This window comes from Glandiceps talaboti, chromosome 16 (assembly GCF_964340395.1).
Source record: "Glandiceps talaboti chromosome 16, keGlaTala1.1, whole genome shotgun sequence".
Taxonomy (NCBI): domain Eukaryota; kingdom Metazoa; phylum Hemichordata; class Enteropneusta; family Spengelidae; genus Glandiceps; species Glandiceps talaboti.
In genome coordinates this window covers 15,730,076-15,749,967 of record NC_135564.1, presented here as the reverse complement: position 1 = coordinate 15,749,967, position 19,892 = coordinate 15,730,076, and the positions used below count along the sequence as shown (strand labels likewise).

The 19,892-nt window shown below is 36.3% G+C and overlaps 2 protein-coding genes across 3 annotated transcripts in view; both read left to right on the top strand.

Moving 5' to 3' along the window:
• Nucleotides 1-6,296: 6,296 nt before the first annotated feature.
• Nucleotides 6,297-13,393, top strand: LOC144447522 (isochorismatase domain-containing protein 1-like). The gene is made up of 5 exons (XM_078137569.1): nucleotides 6,297-6,425; nucleotides 7,268-7,315; nucleotides 8,644-8,799; nucleotides 10,712-10,828; nucleotides 12,758-13,393. Exons 1-5 carry the CDS (start codon nucleotides 6,297-6,299, stop codon nucleotides 12,902-12,904), a joined length of 597 nt encoding a protein of 198 aa, XP_077993695.1. The 3' UTR covers nucleotides 12,905-13,393.
• A 3,525-nt stretch (nucleotides 13,394-16,918) lies between these two features.
• LOC144447051 (carnitine O-palmitoyltransferase 1, muscle isoform-like) overlaps nucleotides 16,919-19,892 on the top strand; it is a 35,283-nt gene continuing 32,309 nt past the window's right edge. For both annotated transcript variants that reach the window (XM_078136930.1, XM_078136929.1), the window contains exon 1: nucleotides 16,919-17,124. In XM_078136930.1, coding sequence (XP_077993056.1) covers nucleotides 17,000-17,124 — 125 coding nt within the window. In that variant the 5' untranslated portion in view covers nucleotides 16,919-16,999. The remainder of the gene's footprint in view (nucleotides 17,125-19,892) is intronic.

Here is a 19,892-nt window from a genome sequence, read left to right as displayed (position 1 = left end):
ATTTATGTCTAGGAACAATTAACTTTTGAGAAAACTTCATGCATATTAATTATCCTAATTTGAATATAATTTTTCAAACTTCAAAATGACAATATTCAGCAATGGTTCATATCATGAGTGGAATTGTGATATTTGTGTGTGCTATTTTATTAGGGTGTGTTGTGAAGTTTCAGTAGGCAGTAATCACTGTACTGTATGTTGCAATACTGACATCGACTATAAGGCAATACTACACTACACGACACTTCTCCGGCCTCAGTTTCTCTTCCTGTCTTTTAGCTGTCTATGCTTCAAGGTTTTCTTACGGATGTTTGAAGTATTCGCGACATCGTCATTCGTCAAAACCAAACGGCGTTCTCTACCTTTTGAAATGAAAGAGGTAATTTATCACTATACTAGGTCTGAAACAAAGAGGCAGCAACTTGGTAGGTTAAACTTACAGTTTTCAGATTTCAGTAGATAGGCAACATTATTGTTATGGCCACCATCGCTTGGAAGTTTTCGATACTGAAACACTGTAGCATCTCATATTATTAATGTTACAAAATAGGTCTAAAGGTATACGTGGGGGGGGGGGGGGATTGGAGAGAAAATTGCTGGTCCGCAAGTAAAAAAATGGAGAGGAGGCTTGACATATTTTGCACTGCGCGGATGGCTTTTTAAACCAAATTATACCCCAAGAGTGGTCGTACACCTTGTACTTTTGCAAAATTTATTGTAAAATGTTCTAGGTGAACAAAAAAAAACGTTTAAAGATAACCCAATGGTTATAGTTTGATATAATCACAGGGAGCGAGCCAAAGAACCGTGTTATAAACCAAGGTCAACATCACTAGGACTTTAGTAACTTATTCTATAAAATGGTAACTTTTAGGTCACGCTAATTATTTCCCTAGGACAATACCAGTCTGAGGTAATGTGCGTAAAATTATACACATCTTACTTGTTTGACTTTTACTACTACTAAATAGATTACATACAAATTCTTTGAGAAATACAATTTTATTTTTGTTTAAATAGATTACATACCATTCTTTGAGAAATACAATTTTATTTTGTTTTGTTGTTTTTAGCTCTACTAGCTGTTTGATTGTTTACCATGCTTTTAAATCTATTGTGTGTACAGCGCTTTTGAATATTAATGAATAGAAAAGGTGCTTCAGAAAATAAATAAGATTAAAATTAAATTATTTCACGACATCTTGACAATTTCTCACACTACCGTTACAATATAATTCTTGTTTCGTATACGATTCATTATATATTTCATTGATACAACCTGAGTCGAGTCAGAAGCGAAAGCCAAAGGTCGCGATTTTTCTGATTCTGCGGTCAAATGCTTACATGTACATTTTGTTCTGTGCGCGATTCCATTCGGTAAACGTTTCTATCACGTGACAATCAAATAACTACATTTGCATATTTGTTCTGTGCGCGATTTCATTCGGTAAAATTTTCTATCACGTGATAATCAAATAATCATATCTGCATATTTGTTTTGTGTACTATTTCATTCGGCAGAAGTTTCGATTCTATGACGTGATAATTAAATACTTGCATATTGTTCTGTTGATTTCACATGCGTAAAAGTTTATATCACGTGATATTCGCTATTGCGCCTTTGTATAAATAGAACGCTAGTCGTCTAGCAACCGCCGTAACTGTTTACACACTGATCTTTGACACGAGAACATTGAACTAAACTTCGTATAACGAAGTTATTTTGTAAATTTCTCTTGCACACGCCCAAAGTAATATTTTGCCAACAATGGGTATCGCTTCATCGCTTCATTGGTGAACATAACTTGGCGATGGCATAACAACGTTATACACTGCCAGGTTAGTGAAACTAAACATTGTTCTCTATCTTAAAGTTGCGTTCAGGCACTGCAACTTCTCACCATTCCATGCAATGAACTTTATAAAGTGTACAACCCGTAAATACCCAGGTTCTTCGAGATTCAACAAACATCTTACATTTATTTATTTATATATATATATTGTTGTTTTATTCGTTATAAAAGAATTATTTTCCCAGATTCATCTTTAATAAAACTTAAAACACTTTTGTCTTCCCCAAAATACACATTCTCGTAAACCAGAGCTGTTAAAAAATAAAACTTAAAACACTTTTGTCTTCCCCAAAATACACATTCTCGTAAACCAGAGCTAGCTGTTACATGTATTTCTTCTGTGTCTTGGACGGTGTAGTAAAGGAGGCTGTGCCTTACGGCGATGCAAATGCAGGGATTTGAACATTGATGTGTTCCGAAGTGCACTAAGCGAGGTCGCCCGAGGCGATTTGAAGAAATTCCAGGAGAAAATTCCATACACACGGCTTGCTTAGACGAATAAACCATTTGCTGGACATTACATACAGTATTTTGGTAACTGGACCACAATGCATTTTTGTGAACTTATACGGTGATGTGAATTGAAGTGGTGTGAATTGAAAGGATATATAGATGGTTGGGCGGACGTCGGGTGGATGGATTGACGACCCTGTGGTTTGTATATAGGTACCAGCTTAATAACACCTCATTCGTGTAATATATATATTGCCCTTCATGTGCGAATTATTTTTCTTATTCCATTGTATTCTTACTCGGATATATTTCGGACTAGACTACTGCAACCATTTGCTCTAATTTACTTCTTTTTTGTCATCGATTTTTAAAAAGTTCGTTTACTCGTAGCTGAGTGGCCAAACTCTCCTACGGTGCCTTGAAATAAAGGATGGCCCCAGGTTTGAGTTCTGTCTTCTGACTCTGAGCGGCGAGCATTTTAGAAGAGCGCCCTCAATGCTCTGTAAATTGTATTCGGTGAGATTTGGCGATATGAGTCACTCAAATTATAATAGATCAGTCGAACTTTAAAACTAGACACACCTTGTACACCAAATGTTGCAATTATACATTTAAAGATACTTTGCTTATTATGTCATTTGGGATAAAAGAAAATAATTTCAAACGTTCTTTCATGGGCAAAATAAGAATTCCAATGTTTAATATGAAGTTAAATAGCGTATGGTTAACGGTTCCAGAGATAACTAGTACGTATACATCACTGTAGGAAGTCTTTTTTTTTCTAAATGAATTCATAACTTAGAACATCTGTCAAAATGGAGGTTTTAGATCTTATTTTCAAATATGGACCCAAATATGGACCCAAAAAGGATGAAGTTTAACTATGTTGATTGGGCTACCAGCCGCTGCCTATTCACGGGCGCGATCCCACTACTGCTCCACACGGAGACTTTTGCCTGCTGCGTTTCCGCCCTGGGCCAGTACGTCTCTCATTATGCGACCTGGTCGTCACGGCCTCCGCCAAAGCGACCATATCGATGCCGAGCTTAGCACGGACGCCCGATCTCCATAGAACAACGACAAGCAGAACTCCCAATCTCAAGCCGTCCAACATCCAGGCCTCCAAGTAACTAGATTACAGGCGCACGCCACAACGCCCAGCCGTTTGGACATCGAATTATAACATTTCTTATATGTGTCGGATATCCTGTGATAGTCCATTCACCTTTCATGACGTCAGATTATTGAAATTGTAGTTTGCCCAGAATTCCCCCTGTCTTGTACTAACGTATAATTAATCAATCGATCGATCGATCGATCAATCGATCGATCGATCGATCGATCAATCGATCAATCAATCAATCAATCGATCAATCAATCAATCGATCGATCGATCAATCAATCGATCAATCGATCAATCAATCGATCAATCAATCGATCGATCAATCAATCGATCAATCAATCGATCGATCAATCAATCAATCAATCGATCAATCAATCAATCAATCAATCGATCAATCAATCAATCAATCAATCAATCAATCTTTGTTGCGCTACACACACTGCAGAGAAACACACCTAGAAATGAAATATAAAAGGTTCACAATTGGTAAAAAGTATACCGTCAACTTGCTGCAGTCAGCACATATCAGTGTTTGTTTTTTTTTAGATAAAGTCAGAATCAAAAAAAGTGTACAGGGTTTTGTAAAAAGAAAAGAAATAGTTTTAGAATCTGACTTTTGTCACTGATGAGTTCGTGAATATCCATTTTCTTTGGTTCAAATATCATCTCTTTTTTTGTAGGAGATAGACATTTTATACATTGTCGACAGGCTTTCTTGAAAGGCATGCAGAATATTCGCAAGGAAAGCAAGGAAAATATTTGCACAAGTCAAGTCTAAATCACCCGCGGTTCGAAGTAAAGCAGGAAAGTACAATATAACAATACAACACAATACAATACGATACGATACGATACGATACGATACGATACGATACGATACGATACAATACAATACAATACAATAGAATACAATACAATACAATACAATACAATACAATACAATAAAACTTTATTGATCCTTGTCAGGAAATTATAGTGTCTGCCATACAAACAAAAACAATTTAAACGAGTAGATAAAAACAATAAAACGAGTACATAAAAACAAGACTTTCACAATCAAAACACGTACATAACCCGGATAAAAGAACGACGATAACTCGAAAAGAGTAGGCGTTAAAAAAGAGTGGCCACAGCTAGACTTGTGAGCATGTAGGACTAGAATCGAGGTCTGTCTGATAGTTGTGTAATTTAATTGCTGCTGGAATGAATGATTGCTTATAGCGTGTTGTTCTGGTGCGTGGTAGTCTGAGTCTGCCGCTTCTTTCTATACGTCGTCTGTCAAGTTCTGGCCTAAGTGGATTTATGTCGTCAGCTAATATTGTTCCCAGTCTGTCTGTAATTTGTCTGTGGTATATGTTGTCAATGTTAGTCTGTTTTTTATCAACCTCCCCAGCTGCTTTTCTGATGATTTTGTCAAGTCTGTCTTTGTCTTGTTTAGTAATATTTCCAGCCCAACATACTAATCCAAAAGTGAAAACAGTGCTCAAAGTTGAAGTTTAAAACATTTGTAGTAGATCTACGCTAACATTAAAAGATCTCAGTTTCCTCAGGCAGTACAATCGACTGTGAAGTTTTTTGACAATGGCATGTGTGTTCTGTTTCCATGAAAGCATCGAGAGTCATCCCTAAATATGTATATGTTTCAACTCTATCGACAACTTCACCCTTGATTAAAATATCTTCGTACACAGACGACTTTCTCCTAAAATCGATAATAATTTCCTTGGTTTTACCTAGTACATTAAGTTCTAGATAGTTCCGGTCACACCAGCTTACAAATGTACTTATTTCTTGTCTATACGATGTGTCTTCGTCGTCGTCAGTTATCAGTCCAGTCAGTCTTAGCAGTTTGGCACGACTCGTGCGAATTTCTACAATCGCGAAAATAGAAAGGGAGACAGTACTGTCCCCTGTGGTGCCCCGGTATTTGTGTATAGAGTGTTGGAGAGCACATCTTTATAAACTTTCACGTACTGCGGTCGGTTTGTAAGATAATCCAGTGTCCATAGAACTATTGGAATATTGAGATTGATATCTAAAAGTTTTTCTGCTAGTAAATGTGGCTGTATCGTATTGAAAGCGCTTGAAAAGTCGAAAAATATAAGGCGTATAAAGGTTCCTGGATTGTCTAAATGTGAATAAATGTTGTAAGACGAATATAATAGCGTCTTCAACACTACGTTTGCTTCTGTATGCAAACTGTAAAGGGTCCATGAACGCAGATACTAAAACCTAGAGGTGAGGGAGTAGAACTCTTTCAAATATTTTCATGACAGCTGATGTTAATGCTATACTGGGCGGAGATCATTCATGACCTTGATAGTCTTTTTCTTTGGAACTGACACTATGCATGGGCTCCCTAACCCTGTGGTCTACAGCATGGCTCTTCTAAATCAGATTTGCCCACTCTTTTTATCACTTTTATCACTCTATTTCAGAGAGGCACAATACAAGCCCAATACAAGAAAATAACTTATTGGGATGACATATAAAGCATAAACACAGTTAAGATAATACCAGACTCGTCTTTAAAAACAAAAACAAAAACAACAACAACAACAACAACAACAACAACAACAACAACAACAACAATAATTTCAATAATAGATTGGCAATAGTTTTGCATATTTTAACATTTCACATTTAAAAAAAATCTAAATTCAGCCCTCGCTCTTCAAAACCTAACCTTCGGGAGCGCATTTGCAGTTCACATAAGTATCAACTGTACGGTTTCTGTATTGCATTTCAAGTTTTTTTTTGCCCTGTGGCGCCCTCTGGAGAGGCAACATTCACAATAATCAGTTTTTGGTAGGTTAGGGGTTCATCAATAGAAATTAATCATTAACTTACGAGTCTTTTCTAACAAAATGGCGGCCACCAGGACACTCGGAAATCTTTCCATCGAAACAACAGCGCTATTCGTGTGTGACATTCAAGAAAAATTCCGACCACATATTAAACATTTTGCCGATATTTTGTCTGTCTCTCAAAGGCTGGTAAGTAATCGCATTATTTGTTTGTGCATGGCTAAAGTGTGGGCGGGGCAGCACATTATCGCATGCCCCCCCCCCCCCCCGCACCCCTCTGCACCTCCCCCCTCACTACATTGGCATGATTGCACATGTACCACTATGCAAATTCTCGGAATAATTTCTGGGATCATTTCATCCGACTTGCATGATAAATAGTCAAATGCTCAAAGCTGCACACATCACCAGAGTTCATTGACCCCGTATCATGAGTGCGAAGATTAAGATAAGAACGGGGTAAACTTGAATCATATAACTTAAAGAAGAGTTGAGAAATATCCGTTATTTGGCAGTAAGGTGCAATTTGAACATAAATAAATGTGCGTTGTTGACCCTCTCCCCAGCAGAAGTAGCTAGCTTTTTGGTAGATTATGTCCATTGACTATATGTGGAGAGAGAGAGAGAGAGAGAGAGAGAGAGAGAGAGAGAGAGAGAGAGAGAGAGAGAGAGAGAGAGAGAGAGAGAGAGAGAGAGAGAGAGAGAGAGAGAGAGAGAGAGAGAGAGAGAGAGAGAGAGAGAGAGAGAGAGAGAGAGAGAGAGAGAGAGAGAGAGAGAGAGAGAGAGAGAGAGAGAGAGAGAGAGAGAGAGAGAGAGAGAGAGAGAGAGAGAGACAGAGAGAGAGAGAGAGAGAGAGAGAGAGAGAGAGAGAGAGAGAGAGAGAGAGAGAGAGAGAGAGAGAGAGAGAGAGAGAGCCCACCTCGTCACAGTTTCTAGACTAACATTAATAGAAATCAAAAGTAGAGTATAGCAAAGCCACTTTTACTGCATTTGTACTACATTATTTTACAATATTGTTTCTGCATTCACAGGTTCAAGCAGCAAATATACTGAATATCCCAGTCATTGTCACAGAACAGGTACGTAAGACTTACAGTATTTATGGCAAGGAAGAACTTGATAGAATGGATCAGTTTTTGTAGCATCACTGAATTGATACAAAGTGATCTAACAACTACTTGTATAGATAACTAACTAAGGCCTAACAAAAAAAAATTGTGTGGTTCCCATTACACTAAATTTAGAATAGGTCAGGTGGGGTAGGTAGATTTCATATGGGAATGTCTAGTTCAGGTAGTTATGTTTTCCGTTGTTTTCTATATGGTCTCTGTGTTATTGGTTTCTTCTCATCATATGTACAGTCATTACAGATTGGAAGAACAGTTTTATATTGACTTTTTAAGTTGATGTCAGTTTCCGCTTCCATTGTTTTTCTCACAAGACTTCACACAATTTTTTGCGATTTTATTATTTTTTTCTTGAATATGTAAAAAACAGTTTAGAGTCGGTGTGAAAAACTAGGCGGGATTGGGTAACCCAGAACCAAACAATTAGTTTTTTTTAGGCCTAACTAAATGAATATATGATAAGTAAGTAGATAAATAAATAAATAAATAAATATTGAAAGTGCGAAATTTGAAAAAGAAGTATTCTATAATATCTAGTGTTGATAAAGGAAAAGGTGTCAAGGAGATTAGAGTATTCATGATGTCATCACCAGGGATTTTCCCATAGATCCATGCAAGAAATTCCAGGAAATGGCCAAACACATGTCAAGTACAGTAAGGGTTCTGCTTTTAAAGTTGAATAAGTTACCAAGGTAATATTTCTCACCAAAATCACATTTTAAATTGATAGCAGTATTCAATACAAGTGTACTAAAGGCAGAAATAAGTCTGACTGACTTTTCCTTTAAGTTGATAGCAGTAATCAATACAAGTGTACTAAAGGTAGAAATAAGTCTGACTTGACTTTTCCTTTAAGTTGATAGCAGTAATCAATACAAGTGTACTAAAGGCAGAAATAAGTCTGACTGGACTTTTACTGTAAGTTGATAGCAGTAATCAATACAAGTGTACTAAAGGTAGAAATAAGTCTGACTGGACACCTCATTTAAGTTGATAGCAGTAATCAATACAAGTGTACTAAAGGTAGAAATAAGTCTGACTTGACTTTCCCTTTAAGTTGATAGCAGTACTCAATACAAGTGTACTAAAGGCAGAAATAAGTCTGACTGGACTTTTACTGTAAGTTGATAGCAGTAATCAATACAAGTGTACTAAAGGCAGAAATAAGTCTGACTGGACTTTTACTGTAAGTTGATAGCAGTAATCAATACAAGTTTACTAAAGATCGAAATAAGCCTTTCTTTTAATGTCTTACATGTTGGTTTAACTTTGCATTGTAGTATCCGAAAGGTCTGGGTAGCACAGTTGAAGAGCTGGACATCACAAATGCCAAAGGTCCATTTCCGAAAACAAAATTCTCCATGCTTATTCCAGAAGTTGAAGAAGCTATGAAAGAAATCCCAAATCTGAAAGCTGTCCTACTATGTGGAATTGAGGTAAGTTGTTTGGTACAAATAAATTAGAACTTTAGACTAAACCAAAATGCTTGAATAAATCCTAGTTTTCAACATGAGTTTTCAGGTTATATTCAGTGATTTAAGTCAGTTGGTTAGGTAATTGTTTACTTGACCCAATAAAATAATGACTTTTGCATGCTTAGAATTTTTTTTTGCAGAGATATAGATGATACGATATGATATGACTGTCTACATAGAAAACTACATGTGGAAATGGATGTAAACTTTCTGTGGGTTTTATTGTGTTAAAATGATGTAGATTCCTAGTTAGAATGAAAGTTTTGTTGTCCTTGGTTCGTCTTATTACTCATGTAATTGGAGGCTTTGGTTTACTAAGGTAGACACACATTAAAACTACTATCATAATACAACAGTGATAAGCTATTGAATGGACTAATGATAGTCTCAGTAGGATGACTCTTTGTAACTTGTAAGCTAGTTCCATAAACTTGTGGTGTACTGTGTTGGGACTTCCGATGACACCCCCCCCCCCCCCCCCATGTTTACACTATGTTGATCACAGGGTGATTAGATTTACAAATCAGATGAACCATTAGCAGCTGCTTGTGTATTCTACCACATTGAACAGCATTGAATTTAGCTTATGTCCATCCACAGACCCATAGGGTCTATGGTCTATCTTAGTAAACCAAAGCCTTGATTACCAGACTTGTATCACAGAATGATAAGGAGTGGCCACAACAAGAACTCTTTGTGTGTATGTGTAAATTCCAGTGAGATAATTTGGTTATTTAAATGTAAATTGATGGATTGATTGATTGGTTATTTAAATGTAAATTGATTGATTGATTGATTGAAAACACAGGTATAACCAATCAATACTATTTTGAAAGAAATCAGTACACACATTTTCATTCAAAAGCCATGTGATCACAAGAATGTCTCATCCATCAATGTCTGCAAAAGTCAGTGTCGGATAAAGGTTAAAATTTCGATGTGGAAAAACGGTTGTCTGGCACAGCTATTGGAAAATTGGGTCCAGCACGAGAAAAGATCATATATATTGATATGATAACACCAATCTGTGAACCGGGGATTAAAGTCCTGGCCTATAAAAGATAACCTGGTACTATAATTAAAAATTGAGAATAAAAAACAAACAAACCAAAAAACACTTTTATGGTGGAGCTATAGAGAGTGTTGGTCCTCATTAAGAAACTGATCTTACCTAGTCTTTATGGCTACACTGTTATTATAGTAGTAAGTCCTCTTATTGTCTTTTGTTGTTTTTGTTCTGTGAGTGCCTTGTACGTACATCTGACACAATACTATAGGTGTTCACATACAAATCTTGTACTAAATTGTAGCCAACCAGAATCCGTCTTTCGATATAACACTCAACGATAGAAGTTGAAACAAAGAGATCCACCAAACAATAACAACAACATCGTTGTCTGTGCTCTGCACTGAAGCTCTTCTTGAACAGAGTGTTCTGAGGTACTGTACCCATATGTTTTGGCACATTACGTGTTCTCATTGTTTGAATAAATCCACTCAGTGCTCAGGATTTGAAATTGAACTCCTATAGTATTGTGTCGGATGGAAAGAGAGGTAAATAAAAAAAAATTGTGGCAAGTTCACTATGTAAGATTTTAATGAGATTGAAGTAATCCAAAATCATGGGATTCAAATCTTAGGGTTTGATGCCTCCAAAATAAACACGGTACCAAGCAATAAAGTCATCTATTTCAAACCTGTCGTAGATTGTTTGGATCTGGATACTTAATTGGCACCGCCTCCTTAGGAATGTCACGTGAATGTGATGTACAATATGAACAAAATGGCTGCTGTGTTGTAAATTTGTAGTCTAAACACTGGTAGTATTTGACACACAAGGAGTTGGGATTATCATGACTACTTTTGTTGACAGGCCCATGTATGCGTTCAGCAGACGACACTAGACTTGTTAGCCAAAGGTATTGATGTACATGTTGTAGCTGATGCGTGTTCTTCTAGGAGCCAGATGGATAGACTATTTGCATATGAGGTAGGTCACATGGTATTTTAATCATAGGTGAGGTCATGAATATGCAAATGAATAAGCTGTTCACATTTTCAAGGGAGCACCCCCCCCCCCCCCCCCACAATAGCGTTGGGAACTCATGTAGATTACCTTCTCGCTGAGAACAAGCAAATCACTGTACTGTTTAGAAGCCTAGTATGAACAGCGCCCTCAACAGTCCATCTGTATTAGCTGAATTAGATAGTATGGTTCTCTGTTGAGTCAGACAAGAGGGCTAGATAGATTTAGTGATAACCTACATTACAACAAAATGAATACATTAACCCACACTTTGTGCACTATCAATGTCGGTCAAATAGTGTTGATAACAACCCTTGTTACCTGCCAAATTTAGAAATGTCGATGACAATTATTTCATAACCGTCATGAATTTTCAGCTACAAATTCGACTTTTAAAAGTTTTAGTTTTCAACCCTCTCTCAGTGATATTAAACTTTATGTATTTAATTAGAAAAGCCTGTCACATTTTAAATTCAAACCTGATTCAAATGCAATTTTTATTCAATATTGGTGAAATTGTCACGAGACTTCTTGTCTGTATAAAGGCACTAAACAATAACAATAGTTAATTAAATCAATATTTGCATATTCATGAATGTGCATTTGCATATTCATTGCATAATACTATTTGATTTCAGGTACTGTATCATGACTATCACATGATATTTAAATGAGATGCTAATTAACTTCATTGGCTATGGAAGCTTGTACAATAGTGAAATGTAAAGCAGATTTAAGACAATAGGGATAAATTATGTCATGATTTTACAAATTCACCTTAGTCCGAGTAATAGAGAGACCTGTCAGTACTAATTGTTGTTTCCACTACTGCATACTCAATCAGAAATTAAGTATTCCCATGGTTTACAAAGGTTGCAAACCCACAATCAGTTCTACTTAGTAAAGAACGATGTTTTTTTTTTAAAGAGCAGTAAGTAGGTAAATCTTACCTGAGTTCCCCAGCCATTTTACCAGGGTTCCCCATCAGTGTGCCCTCTAATTATAGCCAAATTTAGTTGTTGTGGATCAGTAGGATAAAAACTGGCATTTCTTGTGAGTCACAACATAGTAAGAGATAGGGGAACACCAACTTTTGGTGTGTTGCTAGAAATTGTGTGCGTCAGTATTGCATGAAACTGGTTTAGAAGTTAGAGGGCACACTGTTCCCCGCCAAAATTATATTACAATGTATAGGAACTATGCCAATTTTACTAAATATACCCCTATCTGTTAAAGGGTTCCCACACGGGTTCCCATGGACTGTTGACAGTCGTTTGCGTCTTTTTTGCTACGTTTCATCTAAAACAAAGTCGTCGTCTCACTCTGTAGCACTGAATACTAACGCGCACTGATAGGAAACTGTGAGTGTCGTAGCACTCGCTGTGATGTTGCTAAATAATCAGTATGTCTGTACCGGGTTATAGTATTGCTCCGGATCGGAGCGAGGTGATGATTTCAGTTTTAGATAAAACATAGCAGAAAAGGCACGAACGACTGTCAACAGTCTATGGTTCCCACACCTTAGCAAAAACACTGAAGGACGTTGAACTTTCGATCTGTTCTTGTTCATGAACATATACAAATACTGTGAGGTGTTATGAGGATTATCAACAGTATAAAAGTTGAATGATGAATCCCTCCCCAGTTTCTATACCTATATACAGCTAACTTACAGTAATAATATGTCATACCACTTTGATGTTTCAACCACCATGTTGAATTTGACCTATTTTCTTGACCTCAGAGTTCACATGGAGAAAGATTTTGAAAATCCTGAATATCTATCTGTGCATGAAGACAAAGTTTTCTTCCCCAGCTGAACTAGTTTGTTCGGTAAAGCTTTTGAGGAGTCTCAAAACATACATCGTATATTTTATTTGTTTATCTTCACAGAGGTTACGTCAAGCTGGCGCTGTGGTTACCACAAGTGAAGCTACACTTTTACAACTTGTAGGTGATAAAAACCATGACAAATTTAAACAAATACAGGGTCTCATCAAAGTCAGTGCACCCTTGTCAGGACTTGTCTCAGAATTGTAAACAAAGATTAACCTCTCATCCAACACACTTCTCAACAATGTGCTAAAAGGTCTCAGACTACCAAATATGGAAGTAGGACATTTTGAATAAAAAATCATTTGCATATTCATGATCTCATTTGCATATTCATATGGATATTTTGACATTGGTTGCATGCTTGCATATTACAATTAGCATGGAATGCACAGGACAAAATGGGAGACATTATGCACAGACTATTTAATGAGTGATATCATTATAAGAAGTTTTCAAAGGTGATGATCATGTTATATGATGAACTGGCGTTTCTTTTCTTTTTTTCAATTCTCAGTACCTGCAATAACATTTTACCTTATGCTAGACTCAAAATTGAACAAGAAGGTTGACTTATACTCACACGTATCTGTAGTAATGCATGTGTAGTATGTAGAAGTTGTAATGTCGACCAAGAAACTAAAATATCTACAAACATGTGATTCAGTACTGTGCAGGATGTATGATATTCTGATTAAGTGATTATATATAATACAAAAACATCTTGTTGCAGCTAGTGTAACTTCAAGTTTGTTGCATGATGTACAATGTACTCCTAAACTCAGATTTGTAGATTTCTTGCTAAGCAGTCATACTTAGTCATAATAATAAAAAATTTTAATGACACGATTTTGACTTCTTTTTATTTCAAATTATGTGCACACACTTTCAAAATACGTGACTAATTTTGATAACAGTCCAATCGGTGGTTTTCTCTTTTTTTGTGATTTAGTAGTTCACTAGACTGTAAGATACATCATGTCATTCTGCCCTCACTGGCTGGCCTCGTCTCATGGGAGTGGTTGACCAATGTGTTACAGAGTAGTGGTTTACCCTCCTGTCACCAATACATACTATTTTTGTAAAGCGCTTTCCAACCTGAACTGTAACATACATTGTATTTTCAAATATCGAATTCATGGTAATAAGCACTTTGGAGTCATGCATATTCATTATTCAGCTAATACATATGCAAGTTTGCTAAGTCCCATGAAACAACAATGGAGGTGAAATATAGTTTCAATTTGGTGTGTCTGGGCAATTGTGTGAAATTTGTGAAACAACAATAGAGGTGAAATATAGTTTCAATTCGGTGTGTCTGGGCAATTGTGTGAAATTTGTGTGATGTGAAATCTTACAATGACTCTCCAGAACCCAAAGTTTATGCAGAAACTGCCTTTATTTCCTGGAGTGGCTTTCCCCTTTACATACAGCTGTGGAAAACAGTTGCTTGGCAGAGTTAGAAAAAAAGGTTGGACCTGAATGAAAGAATTATCCGTGGCTCTACTGAACAGATAACACTGCACTGACGTGAGAACCTGAGACTGAAAATTACTAGTATATTTTTTGTTGGTATACCCAAGGAAAAAATTCCAGTGGTATATTTCGTAAACAGTTCATCTATATAAAAATTTTGATTATATTCTGACAGTTCCTGCATTCACATAATTATTTGTCACAATTTTATCTGCTTTTGTTGTGTTGGAAGCATAGGTACATTTTATGAAATCTACCCAGATATCATCACCATAGAAATATCTGAATTTGTTCCAAACTATGGACAGGTTTGGCTGTTAGTATTGGACTTTGAGACACAAAAGGTTGATGACCATTGACCCTGATGATAACCACACATGCATCTCTAATTTAGAACATGACATTAAATGTGTGGTATGTTACACTAGCAGAATATTTCCCTTACTAAGTATCATACACTAGAAAAATTGTCCTCTTGCTGTGTACGGTTATTGTGAAGCAAAAGTTCTTTAACCCTTGCACCATCGATTCCACCAAGTTTATACATGCATGCTTTCAATCATAACAAAGGGAGTAAAATTTCCTCACTTCTAGCATCTATTTCTGTTCAATATATTTTGTGTGTGTCATTTTCCCATTATCAAAATAGATGTATATTATGAATGAATAATGGCAAACACAACTGTCCTCTTCACGTGGTATCTTTCTAATGGTCCAAGGAGAGAGCTCTGTTTTAGAGATTGCAGTACATGTAGGCCTAGATCTGTATAGATACAACCAATTACCATCTTTCTCCGTTCATTGTTTCAACAAACAGCAAATCAGTGTGTTCTGTCTGTCTCTGTGCATGTGTGTGTTTCTGTGCCACTGTCTCTCTCTCTCTCTCTCTCTCTCTCTCTCTCTCTCTCTCTCTCTCTCTCTCTCTCTCTCTGTCTCTGTCTCTCTGTCTCTCTGTCTCTCTGTCTCTCTCTCTCTCTCTTCATTATTTCACATTCAACTCAGTAAAATACTTCAATGTCTTTGAACTAAAACCATTTTCAACCACAAGGTTTACACGAGGAATAGAAGAATAGCTGTGTGTACAATTTACCACTTATTTTGTAAATTATTCAAACCAAATATTGGAATATTTACAAAATAATACCTTGCTGCAAATCTTTCACGTATGTGCTGTGCCACTGAATTACATGTAGCACATTCAATCATCATAATACCATGAAAGTGTATGGCTTTTTATATCGATTTAAAGTAGCATTTTACTAAGTTAAATAACGATATTGTGATTTAAAAAGGCACAAGTAACTGCCTACAGTCTAGTCTTTGGTATGCTTGACTGACACCAGTCCCTCTAGCTCTTGAAATATGCGCTGGAGGACTCTGAAATGTCTTCATATAATGATTTATCTTCAAGCTCTGGAAATAATTTTGCGTTCCCAGGACTCCGACACTTCTTAATCCATGGAGCTACAGTTCCTCATATTCACTTTTAGTCTTTTAAAGGAAAATGTCCAAGTCTTTTTTCTTCTTTAAAAAAAGAATTTCTCCAGTTACAAGTAGTCTGCCAATGGCTGTACGTGTTCACCGACTTTTTCCCAGTAGTCTACATGTCATTGTTTCACACAGAAGAACACACTTTTATTAAAATGTTTAAAAAAAAAACCCAAAGAACAAAACAAAACTAGAGACTACTCTAAAAATAATGGAAAATTAGTTTCAAAATCTAAAGAAATTGTTGGTTTCGGTGGTTTGAAGTCCAAAGGTACAACTGCACCCAGACTTTTGCAAATGCTCATTTAGGGTAAAACAAATAGTGTCTTTCCGCTGACCCGACCCTAAATAGTTTGTCCTTGCCGACCCTAAACTTGTTTCGTCAAACAAATATCCCGAAATAGCACGTAATTCGCAGTGACAAATAAAAAATTTTGAAAAAAAAATAGTAAAAGATAATAAAGATGTCAGCGGCACTACTTCCGAAAATATAAAATATAAATAAATTCAACTTGAATTATAAAAAGCAGTTTACAAGTACGTATAAATCGGCACATTTCTACTCATTGTTTCTGCTGACGATTACTGTACAACCAAAATATGCTAATTATTTTGAGACTAAAATAAACTACTTGTATTTCGAATTCGTTATCACTTCAGATCACTATGCTTGGGGTAGCGCTTTTGGGTTTCCACTATTGCGCCTTGAGAAACTAAATAATAAGAGATATTTTTACGTATACAACAACCGTAAGCTTCGTCCGAGTTCGCAAACGCTAGATAAACATTCAATTTGTAATACACCGTTAGTGGAGAGACGATGTTTATAAGTTATTGTCATTTTTATTTACAATTAATTATTTCATTTTTGTATTCCACGTGCATTTTAATTTTAAATGATATTCGTGATAAATGTGTCATTTAAATCGGAAGAGTATTTCTTGTGTTTTGTTTCTAAATTGTAATTTTGTCTACCTGTCTGTAGCGTTTTATATGACCAGCCAGGTGTTTTCAGCTGTGCCAAAGTTGATATCGTAATAATCAGTTGGTATGTCTATGACTTTCGTGTAGATAAAAGTGCGACCGTGGTTGGTACACATCAAAGTTCTTTTTCATTCGCTTCAAAGTTCAGTCCCTAATTACAGACAAACGGTCGGATATGATGATTCGGTAATTCCCGTATCCCAGTGTGAAATGTGACCCTAAATCACAAGCGACCACCCCCGCATGTACTAATAGTGCCTTCCGGAACATACAGACAGTAGTGAAAGAGATGAAAGTGGCTCTGGCAGACTGATAGCATAGCAGTCGCTCACGCCATCAAAATAAAACGGAATTATGGCAGAAGCCCGTTTTGCCGTCACAGAACCAAGGATCTACGAACTCGAAGAAGGCAAGGACTCGTGGAATGACTTTGTTGGAGAGAGCAGGAAAGCAATCGTGCGAAGATTTTACCGAACAAGGTACGTAGGTAAAATTGCCGTAATCATGATACCGGCATTTTGCCGGCAGATGGCGGCGCAGCGGAGGCGGTACGTGTCACGATCACATGCCGACTCAGCTTTATTCAGGTCTGATTGTGTAAAATGTGTTTCAAAGACAAACTATTTAGACCAGTATCAAGATTAGTTTCATTCAAGGGAAGAAGGTACATAATTAAATGGCAAATATACCATTTAAAGTACGGTACAGTTTATATTATCATGGCAGTCAACTTAGATAACGTTACATCCATACCAATATAATTTATAATCGGGGAAACCGGATATGACGGTATGTTTGATAACCTTGGTCTCTTTAGCTCTCTGACCATGGCTTTACCACCATCAGACCATGTACTTTAATATATTGCCCTTTGTACGAAATGGCTTGAGTTCGGAGACTTTGTTTACGTTCGCAGTACAACTTCCTGTTATATAACCCGTACCGCATCTATTTAAATCGTACATTGGGTATGTTTACAGAAACAAAACGACGTCACACACTGGCAAAATGACGACGTATAGAACAGACGACCAGAGAGACGAGTATACTACAATAATATATATCGATAGATTATACTGTTATGTTGTGTATCAAAATTATTTGAAGTATTGACATCCAGGTACAAATAAAATGTATCAGGAAAGCCAGACGCTTGTATTCGTGGCAGTTCGTAGCATTGTTCCTTTTGTTCAACCGCAGGCCCAGCTGAATAATATCAATATAGTAGCAGCCACCCTTACAATGTAACGGGGTAGCTATCGATTTACAAGTTTAAATTGCCTCTTTTTAGGAACGTGACCTCAATCGATGTAATAAGTGTGCCAGAAAATTATTTTGAAGGTTGTACTAGCGTGAGAAGTCTTGCTTTCCAAATTTACACGTGTCAAACGGGGAAAGGTAGTCGTTCATTATGAAATATAAACTTCCTGTGTTCAGACTACACGCATTGATTTATTTTACCAAATATCCGCCTTCGAATCAGCTAGACCCAGTAGAAGACGGATACTAGACGGATATGGATTCTCTTTTGTTGTAAAGATCGACACATTAACTTACAGTTTCCAGTGTCTAAATGATAACGGTGAATGTGTGTAAAACTAGAAGGGAAAAAAAATCTTACATGTAATGATGTAGATGATGTAGATGTATTTGTAGTATTTTTTTAACGATCTGTATTTAGAGAAATAACACAATGACCCTGTCTTAAAAATTTGTTCAAAAAATAAATGGGATTAAAATTAAAGGGGCTTTTGATGTTGAAGTTTTTTTTATTTAGATTAAAAATGAAACTATTTATATTCTATTAAAATCTACTAGGAGAAATGGGAGAGATAACTTCTCACGAAGTAGTTTGTTAAAACATGGGGACAAATTATGAAAAACTTCAAGGTAGATGCACATTTCATGAACTCTAAAAATTTCCCAATTTTATTACCAATCAAGGATATTTTTGAAAGACTTCAAGTCAGATTTTTTCCTAACTTAAAGTTAGACAACAAGTAACCTTGGAGAAGAATAACAACACTCCATTGTTATGCAAATTCAGTTATTTTGTTTTGTCAAAGCTAATGGGACCCAGTACATCTACCCATGTGGGTTATACTGCATATGCTTCCATAATATACCCAACATCCATGCATAGAGTCACCCAGGATTGTTTTGAGTAAGATTTCCTACTTAAAAAAAAAAAAATAATACTCATGTAGGAATAATTTTTATTGGCCCTCATGACTGCATGTTAGGAAGAGGGATATGTTTATGCATTGTATGTGGCCAAAGAATAGGTTGTGGGTAGTTTCATTGTGATGATAGTACTTCAAGATGTTACAGGATCAGGAATGGAACAGCTGGTATATATTGAATAGATAATGACCATGTTGTTGTTGGCATATAAAAACACATAGTACAGATTTAACAAATGAAATTAATCTAATCACAACTACAGTGTAGCTTATTTGATATGCATATTATTGTACATGCACTAATAACTCTATATTGTCCCATTAGGCATGGAGGTATATAAAGGGGAGACCTATGTACCTCAACGATTTAAGCTAGTAATGCAATCATTGACCCAGGAGTGAAATATTGGCACCTTGTTGTTAATTAATGTTTAATTATACTTGGTCACTCTCTGTAAGTCCCCAGAAATATGGTAGCAACAATGAGGATGTTGGGACTGCTTACAGTTTGAGCTTACAGTACTTTTGGTGTATAAATAAATAAAAGGTTAGATTTCAAAACTAAACTCTAAAAGGAGTGTACAGTCCATTGCAGCCTCAGGCATAGACTGTAAGGTACATTGCATATGTTCAACCCTTTCAGACTTGGAGTGGTAGCTGGTACTGTGGCGTGAATGTCATATCATATAGACTATCTCTGGAACTGACCACTTATAGTAGCTGTTATCAAATTCTTCACATAGTGTAGCTTTGTCCTACAGGTCCCCAATCTTAATACATGATTTAAAAAAAAATGATTTGTGATTCAATAATTATTTTTTAACAAATATTTTTTGTGTTCTTAAGTTGTTCATCTCAAATGACTAAGGTTATGATGATACACAGTTATTCATCTTTTTTTTTTTTGAGTTGTTGAAGTCTCCATGGTAAATATACTTTGCTACACAATAGTTTACATTCTTGTCAAGTAGTACTAGTATGACAGGGCAGCATGGATTCAGGCTATTCTAATCACTAAAGGTAGAAATAAGTCTGACTGGACTTTTACTGTATTGGTTGTAACA